General features: G+C 44.6%; 1 protein-coding gene across 3 annotated transcripts in view; it reads right to left on the minus strand.

Moving 5' to 3' along the window:
* Cfap221 (cilia and flagella associated protein 221) overlaps positions 1-12,753 on the minus strand; it is a 105,248-nt gene that overhangs the window by 14,143 nt on the left and 78,352 nt on the right. For all 3 annotated transcript variants that reach the window (XM_015501698.2, XM_048810414.1, XM_048810415.1), the window contains 3 exons: positions 10,014-10,172; positions 8,399-8,490; positions 1,671-1,763 (listed from right to left, as the gene is read on the minus strand). In XM_015501698.2, the coding sequence (XP_015357184.1) occupies positions 1,671-1,763; positions 8,399-8,490; positions 10,014-10,172 (344 nt within the window). The remainder of the gene's footprint in view (positions 1-1,670; positions 1,764-8,398; positions 8,491-10,013; positions 10,173-12,753) is intronic.

Genomic DNA, 12,753 nt, shown 5'->3' on the forward strand with positions numbered 1-12,753 from the left:
CCCCCCGCCCCCAGGGGTATCTGTGCTTTAATAGGGACAGAGCCAGAGAGTGGATCTTCAGTCATACAAGGTCAGGAAATAAGAGACCAAAGGAGGAGATTTGGGGCCCTGGGTCTTCCTAATGTGTCATGATCTTGTCATGTAAGGCTAGTGGTCTTCCTTGCGCCCTACCCTAATACTGCCATCACAGATACAGCCACACATCCAAGTGCTCCTTTCTGCCACCTGCAAGGGTATTAAAACCAAAAGGAAAAAAAAAAAAAGACAAGGCTATTGAGGCACCGAGGTGAGGTCACCTGCCCAAGGTGTACTCAGAGTGAGTGGCAGAGTGGGGGCCTTGAGCCCACAGCCTACACCTTTCTCCTTCTTTTTGTGGGGTTTGAACCCAGGGCCTTGTGCATGCAAGGCAAGCACTCTACCAACTGAGCTATATCCCCAGCTCCCATAGCCTATACCTTCACTGCTATGATATACAATGTCTCAAATGCTCTAGGTTGTGATAGAATTTAATTTTAATAAAGACGTTTCTAAGGTTTGGATGTGGTTTGCACTCAAATGGCTTTCATGATGGAAGCTTGGTCCCCAGTGTGGTGACATGTGAGGAGGTGTCTCAGTTTTAGGTTGTGAATTTATTGAGGTATTCCCTCAGAAGGCAGTAAGATAGTTCTTCAGGGACTCTTGAGTTAGTTCTCGTGAAAGTGAGTTATTGAAAGTGAGCCTGAGCCCCGAAATGCTGTCCCATGTATTTCCACCATTGTGATGCCATCTTCCATGAGGTCCTCACCAGAGAGAGCTGGTGCCTTGCCTTTGAACTCCTAGAATTGGAAGTTAAATAACCCTCTTTTCTTTATAAAGTTAACTTGCCATGGGTATTTTGTTATAGTAACAGAAAATGAACTAATACAGATGGGTATGGCTAAAACTTTATGCTTTGTTGGTTAATTAAACTAGAAAACTTAAATGGATTTTATCCCTGCCTGATAGAAAGTACTTGCTAAAACATATGAAATTTATCATTTCTCCCTGAAGTTATGTAGCGATGTATCAAGAGCTAAGCATTTTTTAAAAAGGAGAAAGCAATGACTGCAATCTAGAGGCATCTGCAAATGGGGCACTGGCAAGCGGTTCAGCTGGGGACATGTGTGCTCTGAGGTGTTCATGATGAGCAGCTGCTCTGAGACAAGCACACGTGCTCTGCTTGGCTCAGATTTCCCATTCTTGGGTCTGTTATCAGGAGACTCAAGGGCATATTTTCACTGGCTGCTGGCTGCTGATCAGTAAAATCAAGTGTAAGCATCTTGCTTCTGGGCTTATTCTTCATGCCTCTCCAAATCCTACCCGTATTTCACGGAGTAACCGAGTCCGCAGGACCACGGCAGCCTCCCCAGCCCATCAGCACCATCTCTGCTCTCCCTTCCCTGTGCTCCCGGATGGAGCAGCCAGCTACCAGCATGTTTTACACCTCGTCCGTCTATCCTCCAGCGCAAGTTGGGATCTCTTTTAGGTGGTGGTATGGCTGGACATTGGCCTCATCTGCTCGTTTGAATTGCAAGCTCAAGGGCTATGTGCTCTTCTGAAATCCCTCACAGCACCTTGCATATTTTTTGGAAAACAGATCACATTAGAGATTAAATGCAGAAAAAAAGAAAAAGAAAAAGAAAAATCAGTACCGCTCAATAGTTTCCAGTCTGTCTTCTTCCGGTAAGTCCTCAAGAGGGGCAGGAGTGTTGATAGGAAGTATAACCGGATTGTAGGAGTCATAGCTGTAGAAGAAAAACACACACGCAGCCCAGGATAAATGATCACATTAGCAGTTTGGGGGTCTTTCTGTGATTTCCTACAGCATCTCAATTTTACCCCTGGTGGGCCCTCTGCTCTTCTGCCCTCCCTCCCTCTGGAGCACCCCTCCCCCAATGCTTCTGGAAAAGGCAGAGGCAGCTGAGAGGCCCTGGTCACACCCTGGAGAAGGCTGCCATCAGGTGTCTCCTGGAGTGTGAGGTCAGTCTCACAGAGGGGCTGGGGAGGGCTCAGTGGTGGAGCGCCTGCCTGGCATGGGCAAGGCTCATTGAGAGAATTTCCTGGGTGGGGCAGGGAAGGGTAGGTAGAGGACCTACTTTTTGTTCTTGCCATTTTGCCCACCTTCATAGTCTTCCTTGGTCATTCTGTCCAATTTCAAACCTTCCTTACCACCCCATCACGTACTGTTTGGCATTATAACTATAGAGGTTTATATAAAATTTCCTGAGTATTGAAGACATTAAAATAATTTTGAGATGGGGGAGAAAATATGTCGTTATTTAAATGTTGGCAGCAGATTTCTGATTCAAGATGGTGGAATGAGTACTCGCTTTTTGGGTGGTCTCAACTTTTTCCTTAAAAACCTTTTAAATAATATTGAAGGAATAAAAACGGATCACACAACAGCAAAGAGAACAGGGGAAGGACAGGAGTGGATACACGTTTTTCAACAATTTTGGTGGAAGAAATTTCCAGAAGCCTGAAAGAGTTCTGTGTCATGAAAAAGAGCAAAGAGTGGTACGTGAACACACGTGGAAAGAAAGGGACCTCCTCCCAGCCTGGGAAAAGCTTCGGGCTGAAGGTCAGGCAGAGGAGCAGGAGCACAAAACGGGTGAATCTGAGGCTCCTTTGTGAATGCACATGCCTTTGGGAGCAGACTCTCACCCTTGTTTTGCCCCTGTGTAAAAATGCAGGGGCTGGGGATACAGCTCAGTTGGTAGAGTGCTTGCCTTGTATGCGCAAGGCCCTGGGTTCAATCCCCAGCACCAAAAAAAAAAAAAAATGTTATTTATGAGCTGGGGTTGTGGCTCAGCGGTAGAGCACTTGCCTAGTACATATGAGGATGTGGGCCACGTAAAAATAAATAGATAAATAAAGATACTGTGTCCAACTAGAGTATTAAAAAACTATCTAGAAGTGTTTCTTAATATACATTAAATAAATCACATAAAACCAAAAAAAAAAAAAATGCACCTGACTGTCAAGTAAGGAGAATGGCTGAAAAAACATTATGGAGCTGTGGTTTTTATAGAGGGAAGGTGGGAAAGGTATCTGTGAACTGATATGCTGTGGTTTCTAGAAGGGAAGAAAGCGAATGCAGAAGAGCCTACCTAAAGGGCCACAGTTCACATGAGAAGAGAAAATAAGAAAAATACATACACCACAAAGAGAATCAGGAAAGGGGAGGCAGAAGACCAAGTTGGTTTCCTCCCCTGGGCAGGGATGAGCTCTGGAGGGAGGAGGGAGGAGGGACGCTTCCCAGGATGCCTTTTTGTGTAGTTTTGAGTTTGGAAGACATGGTGATGTTCTACTTATTGAAAACATAAAATCAAGTCAACGAGAAAGGAAAATTAAAAAAAAACTGAAAGCAGACTGAAACAAGTAATTCATAATCACAACAGAGGGAAAGAAAGAAAAAGAAAAGGGAGAGAGAGAGGAAGAGAGAGAGGGAGGGAGCAGAGTGGGGAAGGGAGGGAAAAGAGAAAGAAAGAACTGATATAGTATAGAAAGAAGAGGTGACTTCTCCAGTGTGTGACCACACCCACATACCCCCAGTTTTGGGTGGGATAAGGGTAGGGGAAGAACTGCCAATGAATCTGTGCTCTATTTATTATGCTTGTTTATGAAGGTGTTCATGGATGAGTCAGTTCTGAAACTACTGGATATACTGTGAAGTTGAGTAAATAAGTAAATGTGCTAGGGCAGGGTTTTCACAGTGAAAGAAAATGGAAAGCAAGTAATAATGCTTGGATATTGACTGGAATTGTAGGGTTTGGTGTGCATTCATGATTTCTAAAATGTGTGTATGTATGTGTATTTGTATGTAGGTGTGTGTCCTTGTGTGTATGTAAAGTATGTGTCTGTATACCTCTGGCTTTGCACAGGAGGCCAAGATACAAGCATACTCTAGTAGCAATGTGCACAACTATCACTCAGATTTTTGTCTTTAATTTCATTCCCCTCTAAAAAGACCCTGGGCCCCACCACCTGAGATTAACCCTGTTTACTGACTTCATGACAAAGAATCCAGGTCCTCACTGAAAATTCCATCAAAACTTTTAAACACATGTGTAGTCAGAGGGGAGTCCTGCTGAGAAGAGGCACTGAAAAGAGGGAGCTGGACCACTTCGCAGAGACCAGATTGGTTTGGGGCAAGGTAATGACAACAACCAAGAGATTTTCATGAAACAAAATGAGTCCAATTTGTAAATTCTCCAATCATGTTCCTCTGATTTTTTTTTTTTTTTGGTGTTTATGTTCTTTTTTGGGGGGTTGGTGGGGAGCTTCCAGGGATTGAACTCAGGGGTACTCGCCCACTGAGGCACATCCCCTGACCTATTTTGCATTTGAAATGATTGGATGTTCTCATTTGTTTTGCATTTACTTTAGTGTCCTTACTTGACAAAGTAAATCTCTGATAATGCTAACTCAGTTCCCAAAATTTTTCTGAACATTTCACTGCTCTATAAAATCTGAAAGTCTGGGACCTTCTGGATGAGAAAAATTCTTTGATTGCTGCTCACTTCTCAGAGTTTGAGGAAGTCCACAGAGACTTGACAGATGCTCTCTGAATTTACTAAAAAGTACAGAAATCAATGAGCTGCTCTGATTTATATGGATACAAAAATGACTTGGAATAAACAAATGTTAAGCAACTGTATTACCTGGTTTAACAAGATGCAGATAAATCTCAGAGTCAAAAGATACAAGGGAAGCCTCATATTACTAGAAGGTAATTTATTCAAGAAAAATGTCTGCAAAGTTGAAAACGCATTAATTGGATGTCTATGGAGTAAACTCCATATAAACTGAATGTTTGTGTCCTCCCCAAAATCATCTGCTGAAACCTAACTCCTCATGCGACGGTATTTTGAGATGGAGACTCTGAGAGGTGGTCAGGTCGTGAGAGTGCACCCCTCATAAAAGGGATTAGTGCCCTTGGAAGAGAAGTCCCGGACGGCTGCCCTGCTCCTCTGTTCCCGTGACAGCGAGAAAGCACCAACTACAAATGAGGAAACAAGCCCTCACCAGACATCATGTCTGCCAGTGCCAGATCCTCGACTTTCCAGGCTCCAGAACTGTGAGAAATAAATCTCTATTGTTTACAACCTACCCAGCCTATGGTATTTTGTTATAGCCACCTGAATGGATTAAAACAGAACTTAAAAAAAAAAGGAATTACTATTACTGTTTTGAAACTACATTTAGAAATAAATCCAGTGGGAATCCATGATAAGGAAATATAGAATCTGCTCTTGATTTTGAACTGTTATTCAGTTGCAGCTTATTTTAAAACAAACTGGCCCAACAGAGCATTTGGGCACAGAAGCTGAAAGTAACAAGTCATGGTGGAGAGTTTTCTTTAATTCATGTAGAATTCATGTTTAATTCATGGTTGCTCAAGTCCACGGCCACTGCACACTGACAGCCTCAGGATTTTTTCCAAGGACATTGCTTTGGAAATAATAATTAAAAAATAAATAAGAAGAAGGATGTTTTCTCTTAATTCTCGGGACCTGTGTGTCTGAGTGTGGGTGGGAGTCCGGCAGTCCCCTTCCCATCACTCCCCATTTTGCTTATTCAGTCTCATGACAGAATCTCAGACAGAGCTCTGTTTGCCTTACTGATTACCGTGTGGGTTAATTTTATTTATTTCTTTATTTTGTGCTGCAGATTGAACCCAGGGCCTTAGCATGCTAGCCAAGTGCTCTACCACTGACTTACACCCACCCCCTCCCTCCTACAAGGGTCTATTTATTCATTTATTATTTTTCAGTACTAGGGACTGAACCCAGGGCACCAGCCCTTTTTATTTTTTATTTTGAGACAGGGTCTCACTAAGTTGCTTATGGCCTCAATAAGTTGCTGAGGCTGGTCTTGAACTTGAGAACCTTCTATCTCAGCATCCCAAATTACTGGGAGGACAGACTTGTGCCGCCCAGCCCCACAATGTGGATCATTTTAATGCGTCCTGGTCCCCCAGCAAAATGTGTGTGCTGAGGTGTTGATGGCACCATCTGGTGGCCACAGAGTGATTGGACAATTTGGAAGGTAGAAGAGAAGGGTTACCAAAGTGCGCTGGGCAGCATGCTGGATGGCTTCATAGGGTCATCAAGATCATTTTATTTCAATCTTTGAAACAGCTCTGAGAGGACAAGACCAGCCTTTAATTTCCTCACTTGTCCCTGCCTCACAGGTGAGGAAATAAAGGGCGTCAGTGAAGAGGTGACTCACCCAGCTACAGAGAGCTAGTGACATGGCCCACAAGTAACAGAGGCTGGTCTCTCTGACACCAAGGCTTTCCTTCTTTCTACACGGCCACCGTTTCCCCTGATTCTAGAAGATCTAGATTTTTAAAAGTATGTTAAAATAAACAAGAAAGATGCTGGATTCATTTTGAGATGGCAACAGGTTGAATGAGGTGTGACAGGAAAGGAAGTGGCATGTTTGGGCTCCTGTCCTGAATCCAGTGCCCCAGGCTTTTTGTTTATCTTGTGAAATAAGGCAAATAGTGGAGAAGCCCCAGAGGAATAATCCAAAGCAGAGCACATGGAGAAGCCCCCTGGAAGTTCAGCTGCATCAGCTGTAACTCAGGGAGACTCTGCTGCTGGCAATGAAGGAAGAGGTCAAATTAAGTCCTAGGGGTTCAACGATTCCAACAATCTTCTCCAATCCCTGGAGAGAGGCAGGTGGATGGACAGTGGACTTGGGTAGCTGCTTTTCTGGGTGAGCATTTTTCCATTTTCTGTTGCTAACAACAAAATACCACAGACTGGATAAGTCATAAAGAAAAAAGGATTATTTGGCTCACAGTTCTGGTCCAAGGTCGAGGGACTATATCTGGTAGTGGTCTTCTCGCTGGAAGAGTCCAGGGATGGGCCAGGCATCACATGGTGAGACAGGGAGTGCAGGCCTGTGTCCTCTGACCTCTGTCCCTCTTTTTATAAAACCCTCAGAATTCAATCATGAAGGCTTACCCCTTACCTAATCTTTTTTTGGGGACGGGATACTGCAGATTGGACTCAGGGGCACTTGACCACTGAGCTACATCCCCAGCCCTATTTTGTATTTTATTTAGAGACAGGGTCTTACAGAGTTGCTTAGGGCCTCACTTTTGCTGAGGCTGGCTTTGAACTCACCATCCTCCTGCTTCAGCCTCCTGAGCTGCTGGGATTACAGGCATGTGCCACCTCCCCTGCCCCTTATCTAATCTTAATTGCTTTCCAAAGGCTCCACCCCTAGGGGGAGGTTTCTAGCTTCTTAATACCTCACAATAAGGATTAAACTCCAACACGAGTTTTGGAGGAGACAAACCATGTTCAAATCATAGCAGTGAGCATTCTTAGTCCTACTAAAAATAGGGTGTCAAGGTTGAGAAGGACCTGAGAAGGACCCTCACAAGTTCAGCCTCCTCTTTATCTTTCTGACAAGAGGTCGAGGCTCAGAAAGGTGCCCAGAAGACATGTGAGGTCCCCCAGCTCCCAGAGGTCCTGTGGGGCTCTCCATATTTCTGAGTCAGAGGATCTGGACATACTGGTAGGAGCTGGATGGGGGGTTATAAAGAGCCTCTGTTGACCTTGGTCAGTGGCACCTCTCTGGTCATGGCAGGGGTTAGCTTTCCTGGATACTCTTGGGGCTTTGCCACCTTGGGTGGGCCTCCTTCTGAATCAGAAGATTTGAACAGAAGGTGACAGCTGATGATCATTGTGGGACACTAGGCACATTTGCTTACCAATAATTCATTTAGTTACATTTAGAAGGACAGTGAACTGAAGACTCAAGTTCAAGGGCTCAGGAGTGAGCTGCTGACCAGATGGAGTCTAAAGAAAAGGTTTCGGTCTATTTGTTTGATGTCTTAGGATTTTGAAGAGATATTAAATAAGCAAATTGGCAGAAATTTGACTACCTTGATTTTCTTCTTTCATCGGCCAACAATATTCTCACCCACCAGTTCTGACTGTGTCCGAGCGCCAGGCTGTGTATGGAGCTGAGCTGTGTCTGTCTGAGGATAGTGTGGGACTCCCATGAGCACAGGCTGGGCAAGAAGTGAATTCTTTAGAATTGGATATGGAGGGTGCAGAAGGTGATCTTGACCAGTTAAAAACTTTAAAATTTGACCGTGAGTATTTTAGCAGAATTATCTAGATTGTTGGTCTTGCCAATGGGCCACCTAGGACATCACTTTTTAAAAAAGTGTGTCTCGGATAATTTCAAAATATGAAAATCAGTTACATGTGTTCATAGCTCTTGGATCAGTAAGCCCTCCCTCGTGCTTTAAAAGTACGACTTGACATATTGTTGGTATTTAACTTCTGGGGGTCTCAGCCTCTGTGGTCTGTGGACAGACATCTTCCCAGGAGACAGATGAGCTGTGGCTTACCTCTGGGTGGTCTCCATCTTAGAGGTTTCGGGCAAGGATGAGAGTGTCAGGGACTGGAACCTCTTCCAGTGCATGATTCCGGGAATAATGTCCTGCAATGAAAGTTGGCTCAGGGGTAGAGCATGGAAGGGAACTGGTTGGTGGGGTGGAGTCTAGAAGGACTTCATTTCATTCAGCTATTTTCAGTCTGAAAAATTTTAGCTGCAAATTTATCATTTCGTTAAACATGATTGAATTTTGCCGAAGCAAAAAAAGACAATTGCTTTTGTGACTGTAAAAGCGAAAGGGGCAACACAGAAGTGCACCTGCTCCTGCTTCCTTAGCCATACAAGCAACATGTCCTTGCGATGGGGGGCAGATGTAGCCTTACGATTGCCTTTGAGGATTATGGATGCAATACTAATGCCCCATTCAAAGAGGATGGGTTGTTCTCCAGATGGTAAGACAAACAGGGAAACTGTGTGTGCAAATGTGTTGGTGAAGCGCCAAGTGCTGTCAGGAGACCATCAGCTCAGCTGAGTGCAAGGCATGGGATGGGGAGGGGGCAAGGCACACCAGGAGAGGCTGGTGGTCACCATGGGCCTCGTGGGCCTAGCTAATGAGCGTGGAACTGCTCACACAGGTAATAGAACCCTCGTGTTCAAGCAGGAACTGACATGATCAGATCTGTATCAAAAGATTTTTATGGAGGCCTGACCACAGCAGTGGTGAGCCATAGGGGAAGCTAGGGGGAGAGTGGCAGGTCATGTAAGAGGCAGGCTGGTTGGATAGGGGAATGAGCAAGAGGGAGGGATTAAGGACCCCCTGAATTCTGTGCACATTCCATAGAACAAAAAGGCAAGTGGGAAATGGGCATGATGGTGTTCTCCTATAATCCCAGACACTTGGAAGGCTGAGGCAGGAGGATCATAATTTGGAGGCCAGCCTTGGCAACCTAGTGAGACCCTATCTCAAAATAAAAAATGAAAAAGGACTGGGACGTAGCTCAGGGGTAAAGCTGCATGGGTTCAATCCCTGATTACTCCCCTCTACTCCCCCACCCTACACATGCAAGTGAGGGCTAGGCACTTCAGAGTGTGGTGGGTGGAAGTCAGAGATAATGACCCAAGTTAGGGATTTGTTGAGTTTGAGGGGCCTGAGGGTAATTACGAAGAGGTGTCTCTGGATATTCAGGTCAGGTTGGTCACTGCGGTAGAAGGAACTCTTTGGAGCCCCTTCTTTACTGTGCCTTGTCTGTCCTGATGTTTCTACACTTGTAGGGGCAAAAGCAAGAAGAGGTCAGACCATGGGCTTATGCCAACCATGTGACCATTTCACAAGGCTGAAATTCAAGTGAGTGAACATGCATGGCCTTTAAGGGGGAAACGTGAGGATGTTGAAAAAAGGGGAAGCAGGTAACCCAAGAAGTGAGTATGGATGGGACCAGAGTGGGGCCGAGTCTCCGCCCGTGTCCCTTTAGGGCTGGCCGATGAGGGCCGTCGTTACCATTCTTGCTCTGCAGCTGTGGCTCTGAGCCTAATTTTTTCTAATTTCAGTGGTGTCCCTCCATCCTTGTGCCCTGCCCCTCCCCACAGCCCAAGGCCAGCTCTGCCAGGGAGCTGGGGGATGGCCTTACCGTGTGATGGAGAAACTGCTTTTGGGTGAGAGGAATGCTGGACCCCTTGTGGCACTCGTTGGTGAACATGTACTTGGGGTGGGGGCAGAGGTGGTAATCTATCAGCGTCTCTGCATAGGTCAGAGGGCGCTTGACGGCAAATAATCCTGGGTTGGGATTCTGCAGGAGAGAGAAAAAGAGCTTTTGTTTATCTGTTCCCAAGCCAGGCACAGGACAGGCGTCTGCCCATGCTCTTCGAGGCTCCTGCTAGCACTAACACTCCCGGTCCCAGGTCAGCTCGGCTGGAGAGCAGAAGTGGGAGAGCACGTGCCTTCAAGTTGGTGGCATTTTAAAATATCACACCATCCATAAATGCCACTTCTCTGGTTTAAGAGCTTCACTGCATACCACTGGGACTTACCAACCTCACATGGAAACAAGTCTAATTGAAATCACAGCTTAAAATGGCTTAAAGTATTTGTTTCGAACTATGATGAATTAGGGGGAATTATTAAATAAGCAAAGTGGTTTTAAAAAGTAAAAAAAAGCTTCTTGTTCTGAAAACAAAAATAGCCTCTTAGAAATAACTTTAAAGAGAAGACAAAGAAGAGGGTGACATTTGATCTACCAGGAAATGTCAATATTTAACATTGTTTTTGGTAGTATTTTTGATTCAGGAAGGCTTCATTGGGATACAGTATCTGGTTTTAAGGGAGAATCTTATTATTATTATTTTTTAAATAACTTTGTTTGTTTGTTAATTAATTTATTTTTTATGTGGTGTTGAGGATTGAACCCAGGGCCTCACACATGAGAGGCACGTGCTCTACCACTGAGCCACAACCCCAGCCCACTTGTTTTGTTTTGCTACTTTTTTTTTTAAGCAGACCTAATGGATGCACAGAGCAATTCTATCAAAATACTAAAATACAGAGCCTTTCAATGTTCTTTCCAGAGCTTGAGCAGTAGATCCTCTGTCCTTGTTCCAAACAACAACATAGCTTCCCCCTCACAGTTGCTTCATCTCAGATGTTTAAGAACTACTGAGATTTTGTTCATTTTATTTGTATGATATTTTTTTAACAATGAAAAAAATACAGGGCAGAGCGGGGAGCTCAGTGGTAGAGCACTTGCCCAGTGTGTGCGAAGCCCTGGGTTCCATCACAAAACAAACAAGGAATAACCCCCCAAAACAAAACAAAACACCAAACCCAACCCATGATTCCACTTGATGTATGGAAATTTGATCTCAGTGTCAAGAAACTCCACAACTTAAATGGCATGTAGCTAGACTGGGAGGCACTCTAATTCCCAGATGCAAGGCAGGGGAAGGCCCAGGTGTAGTGTGCTGGTGAGGGAACAACACTGCAAAAACTGTGGGCTGTGGATGCAGAGAGGCTGGCCTGCAGCCTGGAGGCAAGATGCAGAGAGGGCTCTCTGCTAAATGTCTGGTTGCAAAGGTCAGGGAGGTGGGAGGTGGGGAAGCCCACAGAGGGTGCCTGCAATGCCCACATAATGTGGAAATAAGCAAACGCCTCTGTGAGCACCTGCAGTTGAGGCAAAATTTAGGATACAAATGTAAGTGTGCAAAGGGGCACAACACCAGAGGGGAAATTACCTCTGGGCCTTCAAGGGTGTCTCTGCTGTGGTTAATGGAGGGCATGAGAAGCTGTACGTGGCCAGAACTCTTAGTCTGTCTTGGGCCAAGTGTGATGAATGTGGTCTTCTTGCAAATGGCAACAGCACTGTCTCCAAGAGTCATCAAATTTCAGATTCCCCTGGATGGCCTTGGTTACTGGAGTTAAGTGATCTGAGCAGTCATCCTGTGATGATTTTAATTGTCCTCAAGGTTATGTGTGCATATGGTAGCGTCTCACCAGGCTGCAAGGATTTGCAACCATAAGCTGTGGATTCCTGGGTCCCTTCCTGTCCTTAAGCCCCCACCCCAGAGGCTACTTCTTTATTTCTGGGTTTTGTGCCTCTCATGGTCACAACTTTCACTCTAAACATTATACTTATTCTTCCATTTCTTTTTTAAAAAATTTTCTTAGTTGTATATGGACACAATGCCTTTATTTATTTTATGTGGTGCTGAGGATGGAACCCAGTGCCTCACACATTCTAGGCAAACGCTCGACCATGGAGCTACGACCACAGCCTATTACTCTTCCATTTCTTGATTAACAAACTCAGATGATATTTACTGAATCACTGTTAGACAAGGTAAGGATTTGGTGCATGTATATGAATGCCTCATAAAAGCTTCTTTCCAATTTTAAACATCACATTGCTCTTTTTTTTTAAGAGAGAGAGAGAGAATTTTTTAATATTTATTTTTTTTTAGTTTTCGGTGGACACAACATCTTTATTTTACTTTTATGTGGTGCTGAGGATCGAACCCAGTGCCCCGTGCATGCCAGGTGAGCGCGCTACTGCTTGAGCCACATCCCCAGCCCAGCAGCACATTGCTCTTTTAGTAACTTACCTTTGTGACTTGACATGACATGCTTTGGTACTTTTTCTGCAGTTCTGGCTGGGGATCAAACCCTAGGCCTCCCGTATGCTAGCCAGGTGCTCTTCCAATGACCTATACTCCCAGTTTACCCCTATTTCTTGAGTATTTACCCCTATTTTCATGTGAGTGTTGCCACTAAAAAATGAACACATTATCATTCCTAATGCTTTCCTGTACCTTTTCTCTGCAAGGCCAAGTAGAGGCTCAGATTATAGTTTTTTTTTTTTTTTTTTTTTTTTTTTTTTT

Source organism: Marmota marmota, unplaced genomic scaffold (genome assembly GCF_001458135.2).
Source record: "Marmota marmota marmota unplaced genomic scaffold, marMar, whole genome shotgun sequence".
NCBI lineage: Eukaryota > Metazoa > Chordata > Mammalia > Rodentia > Sciuridae > Marmota > Marmota marmota.